The 16,361-nt window shown below is 34.9% G+C and overlaps 1 protein-coding gene across 7 annotated transcripts in view; it reads left to right on the top strand.

The window, feature by feature from the left end:
- LOC114223147 (sodium channel protein type 2 subunit alpha) overlaps positions 1-16,361 on the top strand; it is an 81,101-nt gene that overhangs the window by 7,563 nt on the left and 57,177 nt on the right. For 5 of the 7 annotated variants that reach the window (XM_028121951.1, XM_088022137.1, XM_028121924.1 and 2 more), the window contains exons 3-10: positions 5,152-5,241; positions 6,169-6,297; positions 6,873-6,964; positions 7,836-8,108; positions 10,720-10,783; positions 12,191-12,332; positions 12,470-12,676; positions 14,085-14,372. In XM_028121951.1, coding sequence (XP_027977752.1) covers positions 5,152-5,241; positions 6,169-6,297; positions 6,873-6,964; positions 7,836-8,108; positions 10,720-10,783; positions 12,191-12,332; positions 12,470-12,676; positions 14,085-14,372 — 1,285 coding nt within the window. Of the gene's footprint in view, positions 1-5,151; positions 5,242-6,168; positions 6,298-6,686; positions 6,779-6,872; positions 6,965-7,835; positions 8,109-10,719; positions 10,784-12,190; positions 12,333-12,469; positions 12,677-14,084; positions 14,373-16,361 lie in introns of all 7 variants that reach the window. The other 2 variants (XM_028121943.1, XM_028121930.1) reach the window with 1 other exon arrangement.

The raw sequence follows: 16,361 nt of genomic DNA, 5'->3' as shown, positions 1-16,361 counted from the left end.
AGTCACTCACTAAATTCCAGGAATTTTAAAAGTATATGACTGATAAAATTAATCCACAGTGATTTTTAAAAATTGATGAATTCTGATACACATTCTATTTAGAGATACCTATTAAATCAAAAGCAGAAAACCTAACTCTGGTTATCTTTTATTTTGTTTTAAAAGCAAAATAGTTTTATTTGCTTTCCTTTCCTGAGTGCCTGTCAGGATCTTTAAATTAGTGTATTTTTTTTATAATTAAAAGGATAGCCGTGCAATGTAGAAAACTCCTGTTTGAGCATAAATGCTTTATTAATTGTGACTTATGTGACAATAATTATTCTTTCTATTGTTTAATCATATTGAAATTTATATTTTACTTCATTACATATAATTAAAATCTACCATTATAAGGAGTAAATATTTTTTAAGGGCCATAAAACATGGCTCAGATCACTATGTGACAAAATCCCAGGAGGCTATTAATTTCTACCTATGTTTGCCTTCCACACTCTCTTTCAAAAAACAAAGTGTAGAAACTTGTGTACTCAATATACATGAAGACAAATTTCATGCTGTATTTTTAGACCATATCATATCAATACGTCATCAAAAATCATTAAAAAGGAAACATGTTATTCCATTTAGTAATAAATGAGTTGCAAAATTTATTTCATTCAATAGTCAACTGCCTGTGCAAAATGGCCAGGATTTAGTGGTGAACACTACAGACATGGTGTCTGCCCCCACGAAGCTGACAGTCTAGTAGAAGAAAATATCAGCATTAAAATTAGTCATTGGACGAATAATATAAGACGCTATGAGGATATATAACTGGTAGACCTAAACAGGTGAGATACTATGGTAAATAACTTTCTACTAGAAATCTTTTTCAAAATAAGTACTAAAGAACAAGTATGAGTTGGCTACAGTGTAGTAGAGAGCATTTCCGGGGAGAAGAGGTGGCATTTACAAAGACCCTTATTTGAGCAAGAGAATATTTCATTAGATGATCTAAAACAATTACAGTATCATGGGAGAGTGCAATTAAGAGTGAAGAATACAAAAAAAAAAATAAAGAATGCAAAACTGGAGGAGTAGATAGGGGTCGGACCTTCTGGAATCTAGACTGTGTTAAGACATTTGATCATTATTCTAAGAATAGTGGAAAACTATTGAAATCATCTGAATTACATTTACACAGGTCATTTTAGCACAGTATGCAGAATGTATTGAAAAGAACTAAACATGGATTCAGAAAAACCAGTTTGGAGGAAACTGCAATAATCTAAGTTATACTTGGTGGCACTGGACTATATAGTGATGTGGGGATGTAAAAGTGCACTGAATCCAGGGACAGCAGATAGAATTGACAGTATTTGGTGCTAAATTGGATGTAGAGGTTTAGGGAGAGAGAAGAATCCAGGATTGCTTCTAGTTTCCTGGCTAGATCATGGGACATTTTATAAGATACAGAGATGTCAAAGGAGCAGTATGGGTGAGGGGAAGGGGAGGTGGGAAGGGTAAGATGAAAAGATTTTTACTTCACTTTTAGAACTCAAAATCTTTTAAGTGACTTTGAAGTATCAGTGAGATATGTAGTACAGATGCCATTTGAACACTTGACTGTGTAGAGTTCAGAAGAGGCGTCTAACTTGGAGAGAAGTAGTTGAGATGGTGGGTACATAAATGACACGTGCACCTATGTTTGTTGATGAACTCTAACTGGATGAATATAGCAGGAGAGAGGGAAAATGGCTGAGATAGCCTATCTCCTTTTCAAAAGGGAATTGCAACATTTCAAAGGATGCAAAGAAATTGTTGCATCCTCTGGTTAGAGAATTAGGATTTCAATAAAGGGAAGGGAAGAAAACTTAATGAAAGAGGGAAGAATTTTCCTTGCTGAGTACTACTGACAGAGCAAGTCAAATAAGAACAAAATTGCCCTTTTGTTTAATGACAAAATATGAAGAGTCTGACATCTTTAGAAAGAAAAGCTAGTAAGCTGAGGATGTGCTGGATACATGCGGGAGAGAAAAGATAAACGGCTCTTTCAAGAAGTTTGGCTGTGAAATGGAGAAAAGTTAGGGCTGTAAGTACTTTAAGAGGATTCGGGTTTATAAGAAAGTCTGCCTTCCCCCAAGACAAGAGAGGCTTAAGCAAGTTTATATTGATAGGAGGCTCCCAATAGGATGGGAGATAATAAAGATAAAAGAAAAAAGAGGTAAGAGATTTCTGAAGTATTCTGGAAAGGTGTCCGGAGTATGAGCGGGGGCATTGAAAACTTTCCCCATTGAAACAGGAAGGAAGGAGGAAAGGGTAGGTCCCGAAGCCTCCAGAGAAGTTTATCAGCTTGAGGGTGGGAAATAAGAGATCTGGCAGTCTGATGCTATCTATTCTCTCAGGGAAGTAGGAAATAAGGACATCAGCTTCAGGTAGGGAGGGAAGGAGGAAGAGGGTTGGAGGTCAGAGGAGACTGGAGAATGTTTGGAATTGTCTTTGCAGAGGGTAGGAGATGGAGCTAAGTGAGAAATACGGGACTGTGTAGAGTATTGGCCACGTTCAGAACCATGAATTTAGAATGGTGCCAATCTGCCAAAAGGAGTTGTTTTCTCCTGTAGGACCTAGCAAACTAGCAGACACAGAAGATCTAGTTTTATATACTAATAGCAAATCATCTTATATTTTATCTTTTTGTTTATTTCTAGCAATTAAGGAAAAGTAGGTGTTTCTTCTTTGAAATGGTGTTTTTCTTTAAGTGTTCTCTAGGTTCTAGTGCCCTCACGTGGCTGATCCACGTCATTCACTTAGGACTGTTTTTTGTTTTTTTGTTTTTTTTTTATGTGGATGCATTTGAACAAGCTGAGAATTAAGCAAGTGCCTTATATCACTGTTAGTAAAAACGAAAAATGAATTATGGCTTTGACTAATGGCAGTTGTAGGTGCAAAGAAACTTCCATTACAGATTAATGCAACATTGGCTACTCACTGTCCTATTTTACTGTACTTAAAATCATGTTACTATTCTGTTACGTGCAAGTAATGTGAAAACTTACAATAAAAATTAAGACTAAGAAGGGTTATAAACAGCATCTACTCAATTTCTGGGATTTTTATCATTGTGTTTAAGTTTACTTTGATAAAGGTTGTCGCTTTACATAATTACAACTGAATCTTTCTTGTGCTTTTTCTTAACTATGAAAGTCATTTTAATTATGTGACTACCAAATATTTTATCAGTTTTTGTTGTTGTTTTTTCAATATAAAGGAAAGTGAAGGGCATTGGCTGTGTCTACAAAGGCAAAATGGGTACAGTGACCCAAACCAAATGTTTGTTATAAGGAATGTTCTCTATGATCCAGGAAGTTAGGAAGGCAATTTATTGAGCATTGTTTCTTTACCAGGCATGCTAAGTATAGGAGCTTTTGTGTATTTTAACTAATTTGATCCTCACAGCAATCCTGCGAAATCGTTATTTTTTCTCACTTTTATAGTGAATTGAACCAAGTCTTAGGTACATTAATAAGTAATTTGGCCACAGTCACAAACCCAAGAAATGCCATCACTAATACCAGCCATCTTTTCTTACTATTCAAAATTTTATGCGCAGTTACTGTGTATTATACACTTCACGCAGAAAGGATCATATTAAAAACATTCTTTCAGAATGATCCTTAGAATGGAATTATTCTTTTGTTGAATTTTTGTCATAGTTTACAGACATGTTGAGGTAAATCTGTCATTTATCATTTTTTATTTTTTTATTAAAAAGGCATTTTATTATAAATACATTTCAGTTGTAGCAGTAAAATACATTTTGTGTTACCATGAATCTTTTAAGACAAAAGAACTTCACAGAGACAATGATAGCAATGTAAGAAGTATAGACCCTGCACCCCTCCCCCCATGGTAAAGTTGTTCAAAGGAACCAAAGTGGCTAAAGTAATATGAAACCTGGTTAAAAAAAAAAAAAGGAAGAAAATAAAGACCCTGGAGTGGCTTTGGGGTTATTTTATGGTACAAAGTCATTTTTACTTTTAAGGATAAACTCTTTAGGTATTAGAACCTCTCAGATGAGGTATCGTTCACTGCGATGAAAAAAATAATTGTTATAGTTTTGCAAGAAATTAAGATTATTAGATGGCTGCACAACTGGGCCTGAAGAGGTGGAAACAGACCATCTCAGTTTTATAAAGCCTCCCTTGCCAAAGTAAGACCCCGTATGGATTTGCTAAGTAACTGATTGTATGAAGTTAGCTGAACAAGCTTAGATAAGAACTGTTATTTTTGAAGCATTAAAAAAAAACTACACCCACACCTGTCACTAATAACAGACCCATTCCAAAATGCAAAACCCATTACCGTTATAATTTAGAGGAGAGGTATTTCGGTCACCATATTTACCTAAGATACAACTACTACATATAACCAGTACCTTCGTGGGTTCCAAAGAATCAGGTCAGATGACGGGCACAGAAAAAGCAGATACAGCACAGTGTCCTATACATGGCTTCACAGGAAGCAGGCACGGTCTGGATCTCTGGAAATCCAAGACCCTTCCTCTGGATGGGAGGGGAGGACTGAGAAACATTCTCAAGTGGAACCCACACGTTGGGACTTCAACCTGTGAGCCACTGAAAGACAGAGAGAGGTCTTTGTATACAAGTCATGGTGCAAAGCCAAATGTAAATCACGTGAAGCTCCCTGTGGGTTGGAAATGGACAAAGGAACCTGTACCAAACATGGAGACAATCCCCGCGGAAGGGTAATCAAGGCTTTCAAGGAGGAAGTGCTGTGTTTGAAGAATTCCAAAGCTCTGCATTCTCTGATGCTTATCATGGGTACTTCTACACCTAAGTCATTCTAGAATCTATTGCCTTCAAAATTAAATCTGTCATTTAAAAAACTTAAATTGATAAATTATTTACCAATGAACCCATCTCTTTATATTTAATTACTAAGAAACACCTCAAATGGCCTCAAAAAAGGTGAGGGCTTAGCCTGAGATGGCCTAAATATGTGGTTGTTGAATTACAGAAATGGAAAAGATGAACTCAAGAATAAAATAATGAAGACATAAAAATTCTAAGCTTCATGGTGTAAAAGGCATGGTGGGGCATAAAAGTGAGATTTTTCCATTGAATTTTGTCTTCCTTGACAATACTCTTCTACTTTATTCAATGTGCTCATTATGTGCACTATTCTCACCAACTGTGTATTTATGACCATGAGTAACCCTCCAGACTGGACAAAAAATGTGGAGTAAGTAGAAAACAAAAAGATATTTTTCAATATTGTCACCCCTTATATTTCCAAATTTACTATCTTGAGACCCTATCACTTTCTTTAGCGGATCATACTAGCTACTCTAACCCAGACAAGTTTAAACAATGACTCAGGATCATTTCAACAACTAATTTCCTGTAGGACAAAGCTTGCAGTGGCTCATTCATTGGCTCAAATTACTGTACTTGTTTGACAATATTAGTAGCTCTTAATCTTCCTTGTGAGTCTCAAACTCTTTTGAATATTATCAGTGATTACTAATATCCAATGATAAATGTTACACCTAGTTTGTATGTTCTTTTTCTCATGGCTATCACTTTTTTTTAAAGATGTATTTATTTATTTTAGAGAGCGGAAGAGAGTGGGAGGGGCAGAGGGAGAGAGAATCCTCAAGCAGACTTCCCACTGAGCACAGAGCCTGATGAGGGGCTCGATCTCACAAACCCTGAGATCATGACCTGAGCTGAAATCAAGAGCTTAACCAACTGAGCCACCCAAAGTGCCCTAGCTATCACCTTTCTGTTTTATTAGATATTTCATGGCTCTTAATGATACATATTTTATTAAACACAATGCTTCATTAATTTGGAGGTTAATACCTATTTTCCTTAAATCAGACTGAAAGCCAGTGTATTTCAGGTAATATCATCATATAGAACCATATTATTTGGGCCTTCAAGTTAGTTAATGTAGCAAATACAGAACTTATTTACTTATAGTCAATGAGAATGTTTTTCAGAATGTAATGTTTCTTTTGCCTTAAACTCTTCCTAAGCTTACATCATAGGGAGACTAGTACAGTCCCATATGGAAGCTTCTAATTTTTGTTTAAGTTTCCTTTAAGACACGTACATGTCAATTACCTACTAGATCTTTAATGTGGACTTGGCTATTTCCTCTCAGGTACACCTTTACAGGAATTTATACTTTTGAATCACTTATAAAAATACTTGCAAGGGGCTTTTGTTTAGAAGATTTCACATTCCTGCGGGATCCATGGAATTGGTTGGATTTCACAGTCATTACATTTGCGTAAGTATCTTCATACAGTTTCCATCCTGCAATAATAAATCACTGGTGGGAGCCTATGCTGTATTTCTCCTCAGTGGCTTCCCTTGACAGATCAAGCATTTTTCTTAGTTATCATGTGAACTTAGAATACTTTTCTTCTAATCATATGATGCACTTTGGAGAAATTAGGAATCTAGTAGTAAATTGTATAACTTTGGATTCAATTAGCACTGTAAAGTAGTAAAATAAAGTTTCCCAAGTATCAAAGATGATGGTTGAAGACAATGCCATTTTTCTCTTAATTGGGAAATCTGATGGCAACGCTCATTGAAGTTGAAAAGGTCTTGATGAAAGACCAACATAGACTTAGATTTCCCTAAATTCTGAATAACTCTGATTTAATTCTACAGGTATGTAACAGAATTTGTAAACCTAGGCAATGTTTCAGCTCTTCGAACTTTCAGAGTCTTGAGAGCTTTGAAAACTATTTCTGTAATTCCAGGTAAGAAGAAACTGGTATAAGGTGGTAGGCCCCTTATATCTCCAACTGTTTCTTGTGTTTTGTTATTGTGTTGTGTGTGAACTCCCTATTACAGATATGTGACAGAGTTTGTGGACCTGGGCAATGTCTCAGCGTTGAGAACATTCAGAGTTCTCCGAGCACTGAAAACAATTTCAGTCATTCCAGGTGAGAGCTAGGTTAAACACCGAGGCTGACTTTACTGCATTGGGGCTACAATTACAACTTTTGTGCATAAGCCTTTTGCTTGTCACACTTCGCAAAGAAATATGTAAAAAAGCAAGAATCAGGACATCATATTTTGGATGGGTTTGATTCTTCGCTTTTACTTCTTGCTTTCTTTAAAACTGTTCTAAATCAGCCTTTGAGTTTAACAGGTCTTTGCATGAGGCATTTGCAGTAACAGGCTACATGGTTTGCATCCTGTAACATCAAGCTTTCCGCATAGAAGCTAAACTGTGAGGCGTTCAGACTGATGCAAATTTGGCCATTTAGGTCGAAAACTGGTGATGTTCTTATCTGCAGATGAAGGAGCAAGAGATAGCATGAGTGCTGCATGGGGCTCAGTTTTCAGATGTCTTCCTTTTTTAACCCATATTAATCTTGCAGAATTCACAAATATATTACCTCATAATCCATTGACTCCAAGATTTGTTACTACTCTATTCACATAGATTTTTCTAAAATCAGTAAGAGGTTAGGGAGTAAGACATCTGCAAATAAAAGCAAAATATTTACACAAGGTTGATGTTTAAGCATGAATAACAAAATCATTTCTTTTGCTCTAAGGGGTATTTGGAAATACACTTTTGGTTCATTTCCATTCACAGTTTTCTAACAAACATACAAGTTCTGCTTTCATTCATTTTCACCAGCTACAGGCTTTTCATGAAAATGTTATTCAATCACAAACATTAAACTAATATTGTTGGCATTCTGCATGACATCTTTATTTTCCAGGACAAGCTCATGATGTTTTTGTCGATAATGTAGCTGTTGAATAGTATGTTGACATTCCTCCCTCTGGTTTTGTCTGTAGGCCTGAAGACCATTGTGGGGGCCCTGATCCAGTCGGTGAAGAAGCTCTCTGATGTAATGATTCTGACTGTGTTCTGTCTGAGCGTGTTTGCACTAATAGGACTACAGCTGTTTATGGGCAACCTGCGGAATAAATGTTTGCAATGGCCCCCTGATAATTCTTCCTTTGAAATAAACATCACTTCCTTCTTTAATAACTCATTGGATGGGAACGGTACCACTTTCAATAGGACAGTGAGCATGTTTAACTGGGATGAATATATTGAGGATAAAAGTAAGATATACTCTTTTAACCATTAAGTTGTTTAGTCCTTTAGTTAAAAAAAATACGTATAGTGGAAATTGTCTCAATTTTAATGTGAACTAAATGACTTAACCAATTTAAGATAACACATATGATACAGAAGTCAAATGATGTTTATGATATGATAATGATATTTTACTCCTTTTTCCTTATCTATCAATCAGTATGATAAAAGTTATCATTTGAAAATGTGTTATCTTTTCCTAAACCAGTGTTGAAAGCAATACCATTTTATTTGGTATTTGGTAAGCATTGATCAGGAAGGAGTTTTCAGTCGTGTAGTAAATAAATCAGTAGTTTGAACTATTCGGTGTACTATTCTGAAACGCGTTGTTAAGAAGACTGTGGAAAAATTACTTGGCCTTATTTGGTTGACTCATTATATGTATTGAGTGCATATGATATATCTGGAAATAGAGAAATCTTTCACCAAGATGGAAATCTACATTTGTGTACTCATCGGAAAGTTAAGCAACCCCAATCCAGCCATTCACTTATTGATGATGGGAAAGTGTAAACTCAAACCTAACCTCTGTTATTGTAATTTATCCTTTTGGTGTCAGTCATTGTTTTAGAGTTGTTTATCAGTATAGTTTGATTTTATTTAAGAATAGACATCAGAATAAACTTATGATGCCATATGCTTCAGTATAATTTCTTGCCATTGAAGCCAGCCTCTCTGTCATTTGGATGTTCAAGTCCCTCCCTCTGCATGTGCAATTAGCTAGCCAACTCCCATTGGTCTTTTGATTACCAATGTTCTACTGGGATACTTATTCTAAGGTATTCTTCATGGTTTTTAGAACCATATGAAATTTTATCCCTTCTCAAATTATATTCATCTTTTAAGAGTTAGTATTCTTATGAATATTTCTATAATAGAGATTAAGACGCATTGGATAGTTTTTTTAAAAAATCCATTATTTATGGGGTTTCCTACTTATTAATATTAATAACAGCACAGTAACAATATTTGCACATAAATATTTTCTCTATTTCTGATTATTTCCTTCAGATAAATTTCTATTAATAGAATTTGGTTGTGGGGGGGATGTCAAATGGTATAACCAGATTAAGGCTATGGAGATAGAGTGTCAGATTGCTCTCAAGAAAGATCATACCACTATATACTCCCTACAGAACTGGTCATCTTACTAAATTCTCCCTAATATTGACTATTACCGTATTTTAAAATCTTCTGGTAGAAAGAAAAGTGTATTGTTCCTTAATTATTATTGCAGTAGAATTTTTAAACTATGTTTATTAGTATCAATAACAAGTTATATATTTTATATAATGTGAATTATCTATGGTTTTTTTACCCATTATTTCATCAAGTGATAGTAAATTTTGGAGAATTCATATGAATTCTTTAATTTATCAAGCATGTTAACATTTTGTCCTTTTTTGGCAAATATATTTAGCTTGTTTTTCATCTTATTGCTTGTTTTTGATGCTTAAGTGGTTTTCATATTTAGGCAATATAGTCATCAAATTTGTTTTCATTTTTCTCTAAGTTTAGAAAATGCTTCTTAATTCAGAGATCATAAAAATAGTCCCTTAGATATTGTATATATAAAGGAACCACCTATATATCCTACATAAAAACACTTATATATTCTTTGTATTATATTAGTAAACTTAGTTTTTAAATTTTCAATCTTTAAAAATCTAGAAATTTTTTTTTGGCCATATATTGTGAGGTAAGGATCTAAAACTTTTTACAAAATTACAGCCCAGATTTCCCTGCATAATATATTAGGGGATTCTTTCCATATAGGCTTTAAAGTAGTCCTAAAAACAATTACAGTAATTTTTTATGGGGCATATGTATGTGTTTTAATGTTTGTGTGTTTTTGTATGTGAATATGTATGTTTATGAATGTATATTTTTTGAGATCACCTTTGCAACTTATTGAAGTTATATATAAGGTTTCCCTAAGAATAGAAATTAGATATACTTAGAAAATTATATATGTTCAAAGAAACAAGTTTATGCTCTTCCTTTGAAATACAGTAATCAAGCCAAAATCCAAAACACAACACTTATTTAGAGCATCATAGAAAGGAAAAACCTAACCCCACTTTTCACAGGAAATTAAGTTAAAACTGGTAGGAAAAAAATGTCTGAATCTATTTTGAGTCCATGCAAAAAAGTACTTATAAAGTAAAATTTTACTTGCATGGAAGCAATTTGAAGCAACAAGGCTTCCCTTTCTCTCACTTTTTGTGCCAAACAGCCTTAATTTGGCAACTCTTTTTTTGAACTATCCCAAGCAATTTGAGTGTTTATTTGCAATAAATGCTGATAAGAGAATGTTATAATAGTTCTTCCTTCCCCTAAAAAATTCTTTTTAAAACAGATTTTCTAAACATTTGTTTAATCAAAATTTTTATATTTTGATATTTGTTTAGTATTCAGTTATCATTAAAATATTTTCATTTAGCCATATACATATTTATTACTTTATCCATTTCATTTTAGTTGAAAAAAATTATGAGGTTTATTACCTGAACACAATGGCTGAAGTGTTTTGAGGGCCTTTTTAATGATTCTTTCTATTCCTCACTCTTTAAATAGGTCACTTTTATTTTTTGGAAGGGCAAAATGATGCTCTGCTTTGTGGCAACAGCTCAGATGCAGGGTAAGTGATGTTTCGTATTGAGTTTCAGTCCACACTGCTCCATCGGCCCAAATAACTTGCCACCTCCCACCTACCCAGCCCTCCTTCACTCCTCATTCAAAGCCCTCCATAAATTCCACTTCACGCTGATTCTCAAAATAGCTGAAATAAGTGTGGATTCTCACCTCCTTCACACACTCATATGTGGCAATTATTTTTCCATACTAGGTCACAGCTAATCTTCCAAATTAGTTCAATGGAAAATAGAGAAGCAGTACATATGTATTAGAAGATTAAGTTAATGGAATTCATAAGCATGTATTTTGTAAGTGTGATATTTTATACATGCTAATGTGGTCTCCATGGCTTCAAATGTAAGATCTCTGGAGATAATGTCGGTATCTGAGTCATGGTGAGTGTATGTCAAGCATATAAGAGCACAAGCTGGGAAGTTTACATGGATTCAAGCCTGACGCTACCGAATAACACTCCTTCCCCTTGCCTTAGTTTCCTCCAGTGATAAATGGGTATAATAATAGAGTTTCTGCGATGATTAAATGGATTAGCGAATATGTAGCTATTACAGCATTCAGTAAGTGCTTTTGATTATTATGATTGACACGTGAACTTTGTTATTAAGAAGTATTGCGCTTGGAGCTAAAGCCTGTGAAAATTCAGAGAAATAATTACCTTTCCCTGTTTGGCAAGAATTTAGAACCATAGAAGAAGTTTAGTGTTCTTCAATGGAAGATGATATTGTGGACATACCTGTAGCAAAATTTCCAATGGTAACAGACTTTTCATTTGGCTCATATGATAAATATTGTGCTGCCTTTTCCTCCAAATCCCAGTGATAAGTAGAACAGACTAATTTTAATTCCTCATCTGTACCATACTAAATGCTTTACATAGACTATCTCATTTAACACTTGTATATTTGTAAGGCAGGTTCTGTTATTAATCCTTTCTTACATATGAGGTGCCCGAAGATTAGCAAAGTTAGGAAACTTACTCAAGATTATGCATCTCGGAAGTGTCAGGCACAATACTGGGGCCAGGTTTGGCTTGATCATTAAAGTCATAACTATGAAATCTTTACTATGCAGAGACATTCCCTCCTCTCCATGTGCCGCCCTCCATCCTTCCTTCACCCCTCTTCTCTACTGCCTTACTCACACAAACACTCTGCATCTAGATATCTTCAGTGAAAATCAGTTTTTTCCCTGTAGACTTATTCTTCTGTTCATTCTACAAGTCCCAGGAGATATTAATCATGATATGATTGCTTTTATATGGAGACATGATAAATATAATGACAAGAAATCTGTTTTCCCTGCTGTCATATAAAGTAGACATTGGCATCTATAAAAACAGGGAAGACACCCAGCAGACTTGCAGTACTGACTGTTTCTTTTAATCTAATTACAGCCAGTGTCCAGAAGGATACATCTGTGTGAAGGCTGGTAGAAACCCCAACTATGGATATACAAGCTTTGATACCTTTAGTTGGGCTTTCTTGTCCTTATTTCGTCTCATGACTCAAGACTTCTGGGAAAACCTTTACCAATTGGTGAGAACAGATAAAAGGATTCTGGGAAGCATGAAATACTGAAATCAAGGGAATTGCTATAAAACACTGTATTACTTGGAGTGTGAGCTTTTAGCGTCTATATAAAATTTAATAAAATATCTCTTACATTTTTACAGACACTACGTGCTGCTGGGAAAACATATATGATATTTTTTGTGCTGGTAATTTTCTTGGGCTCATTCTACCTTATAAATTTAATCCTGGCTGTGGTGGCCATGGCCTATGAGGAACAAAATCAGGCAACTCTTGAGGAAGCTGAACAGAAAGAAGCTGAATTTCAACAGATGCTTGAACAGTTAAAAAAGCAACAAGAAGAAGCTCAGGTATCGTTAGCAAGAGCATAGAGCTCTTGTGTTTGTTGATCTCAGTCTTCTGACCGCACTGGTGAGGTCGGTGACATTTACCAAGCAAAATCGGCAGTGGATAAAAGTAACATTTGAAACATGTCATATGTGTTTGGTGTTAGGAGCCGTTAGACTTTTAGATTATTATTTTATGTTGATGATTACTGTCAATGCTGATAGCATCAAAACATCGAGAATTATAATTGCTTTATTGACTTTTTTTTTTCTCCCTTGTGACTCCTCATTTACTCAGGCTCACAAAGTATTTAGACCTGTATGCCCTCAATTGAAGTATTTTCTTAATTTTCTGGGGAAGAGGAACTTGTTATAGTTCCTTCTTCATTAGTGTCAGTAGAGGTGGGAAAGGTCAGAAAACCAGAGTCAAACTGAGAAGATATTTCCTAGAATCTGGAAAAGCAAAGACCTATTTAATATTTATTTTTTATTTGAAGGGTATTTAAATGCAAGTTTACAGGTTGCATAAGAAAACCCCTGGTGTGTAAATGTAGTAAATCACTACATTCTCTGCCTCCTACCCTATAAAAAATAATTTAATTTGGATTTGATAAGACTTCAGAATAAGGCAAGAATTGCTCTAATTGTATTTGCTTGACTTAATGGCATTAACTAATAATATAAGTGCCTATTTTTGGCTTCTCTTGGATCTTGACTACAATTCCCATTTAATGCTGAGTATCCTAAATATTTAATAAAGGTCAGATAAAATATACTGGAGTAACAGCAACAAGATAGAATACCATACCTTTCCCAAAACTGTACTGTTATAATTTAGAAATACATTCAGATGCCACGATCTGGGATTCCTATATATATAACATATATATATTATGTAGATAATATATATATATAAAGTATATATGATCTGTGATATGTTCTTGTTGTACATTTCTTAGTGAGATACTCCACTTAAGTGAGAGACAAGTTTATCAAAATAAAATACTTGGCTGAATTAAGTTCAATAATTCAGACTGGCACTAAAAATTATTGTCAAGTGGATGTGTGATGGATCAGGTTAAAATAGGAAACCTTTAATTCTTAAATTCTTTCCTTCTTCATTAGTGGTTAAGTCATAGAAAAATTTATTATGATATTTGAATGTCTTGCTCGTATTGTTGAATAGAGAGCATAGTGAGAGGCCAGAGCCTAAAAGTTTGCATCAAAGTCACACGTATCATCTTCCATGTGTCTTTTGAATTTAATTCTTTAATTGGTTTAATGACAATGCATGGTTTTCCGAAATATGGACCGGAATGGAGAATTGTTTTTCAAGATTGTATTCATGACACTGAAGACAGATGAATTAGTAAACAGTGAGAGAGATTTTCAAGGTTTGTATGCAACTGCCATTTCCCGTCTCTGCTTCCAGGCAGCGGCTGCAGCCGCATCTGCTGAATCAAGAGAGTTCAGTGGTGCCGGCGGGATAGGAGTTTTCTCAGAGAGTTCTTCAGTAGCATCAAAGTTGAGCTCCAAGAGTGAAAAAGAGCTGAAAAACAGAAGGAAGAAAAAGAAGCAGAAAGAGCAGTCTGGAGAAGAAGAGAAGGAAGATGCGGTCCGCAAATCCGAATCAGAAGACAGCATAAGAAGAAAAGGTTTCCGTTTTTCCTTAGAAGGAAGCAGGTTGACATATGAAAAGAGGTTCTCCTCTCCACATCAGGTAAAGATATTATTAGCTTACATAAATTGCGTTTTCATAACAGACCACTTTTTTTAAAGATATGCCAGAATTGGGTAGAAATAAAACCGCCTTCTCCCTGGATGGCACAGTACTTTCAGAATTGTAATGATCCATCAAGTGTTGTGTTTATCACCTCAGAGACTTTGTGAGTTTTGCAACTTTTTGAAATCCCCAAGACAGCATTTTTAGAGCATAGACCCCACTGAGCTTGGGAAGGTTTATGGTTTTGAGGTTTTGTGGAAGACTCAAACATCTTGGGGCAATTTTCCACTTGAGAAATTATCAGCAGATGGTTCCCATCCCTTTTTAGCTACACTACTGTGCCGGGACCCAGTGACTATGGGTTTTCCGAGTGGCAGGTTCCTAGAAGTGAACAGTGTATTCTTTCAGACCATCTGTGTAGTTGTTCCCATTCACATACAAACTTCACTGGAAGAATCATTCTTCAGACACTTGTTTCAAAGGAAACTGAAGCAAAATTTTTCTAGAAGTGTAGCCAAAATTCTTAGGTGGAAATGCGCTAAGGAATATTTATGACACTAAATAAATAGTGGTGTTTGATTGCACTTGATTATCTCTCTCATGTTTAATGTGGGATTTGTGCTGAAAGAATATCCTGATTATATGGTACAGTAAATGTTCACTGGATGCCTGTGGCTTATGTACCAACACAAGCTGTTGAGACTTTGAAATTTAGGATCCTTAAATTTTGAAATTACCAAGAGAATTACCAGAAATACAGAGTTTCTGTATTTTGAATTTGTTTCTGTATTTCACTGGTAGTGAAACCTCAGTATGATTTAGTAACCATAACAATGAGAACAAGGCTGATAGCAATGATAATGGCTAACACAGAATTCACTGCAGCTTTTGGGATAGACTCATTTAAGCCCCTCACTACAGCCCTGAGTAGGTACTATGATCATCATCCCCAGTCTACAGATGTGAGAACAGGAGGGCTATATTCTTTCTCAAGTGCTTGTTTTATCCTTGGTATTCTTTTTACATTTTCATAATCAATGTTAACATTAGTATTATTTTCACTATTTATTAGGCCCAGTGAAGTTAAATAATTGCCCAGTGTCATGTAGTTATTAAGGGCTGCAGTGGTATTCAAATTTGGTATGACACTAAAACTCCTGAACTTTCCACTTTAACAGCCTGACTAGAAAGAGTATTTTAAAAAACTGATAAAGAAACTTACAATTTGATTTCACTAAACAGATACATATATTTAGGGTTATACTTGCTCTTCAGACAGTTTGTAGTATATATACTCACAAAACCTCATATTTAATATGTGTAAAATTTTTATAGGTCAATTTGATTCATTCCAAGTCCAAGTAACACTATGAGATAGAATAGATTAAAGGATTACTGGGGTTGAATTTATATTTAAAATAGAATTTGTTTTTAATTCTACATTTTACACTCGTTCTTATTCATGTTGTCTCAATCATTATGATTTAATTAGTGGTGACATTAATATTAATCAATTGAATTCCTTAAAAATCAAACCCCTTTTTTACAGCATTGGTCATGTTGTAAAAGAAGGAAAGGAAGAAGGGAGGGAGGAGAGAAGGAAGGCAGGTTATTAGAGATAAAATGGCCTAAATTTGAAACTGCGGATCACCAGGTGCCCCAGCCTCTTCAATTACTTCAATTCAAATCCAATAGAACTAATTCTAAGTGAAATAGTGAAGCCTGAAAAGGTTTAAGTTCTCACCTACTTCCTTCTGCAAATTTTGCCCACAGATAAAGCATTTCCCCAGTACTGTCTTCTTTGTGACTCTGTTTCCTAGCTAGTTGGGCATGATAAGTAATGACTGATGTATACAACATGCAATATCTGGCCCAAATTGGTGTTTGTTTCTTAAGTGGTATCTGTATTTTAAAAGAGTGAGAAACTTTCCTTTTATCTGGTAAATAGATGAATAGCTAAGAAGATGGAGACGGAGAAAGAGGATG

The sequence above is a fragment of the Eumetopias jubatus genome, unplaced genomic scaffold (genome assembly GCF_037043125.1).
Source record: "Eumetopias jubatus isolate StellerSeaLion01/CBP00866 unplaced genomic scaffold, mEumJub1_p1.0 scaffold_3, whole genome shotgun sequence".
In the NCBI taxonomy this organism is placed as follows: domain Eukaryota; kingdom Metazoa; phylum Chordata; class Mammalia; order Carnivora; family Otariidae; genus Eumetopias; species Eumetopias jubatus.
Note: the sequence above shows the minus strand (reverse complement) of the source record. Positions and strands in the feature narration are given on the sequence as shown.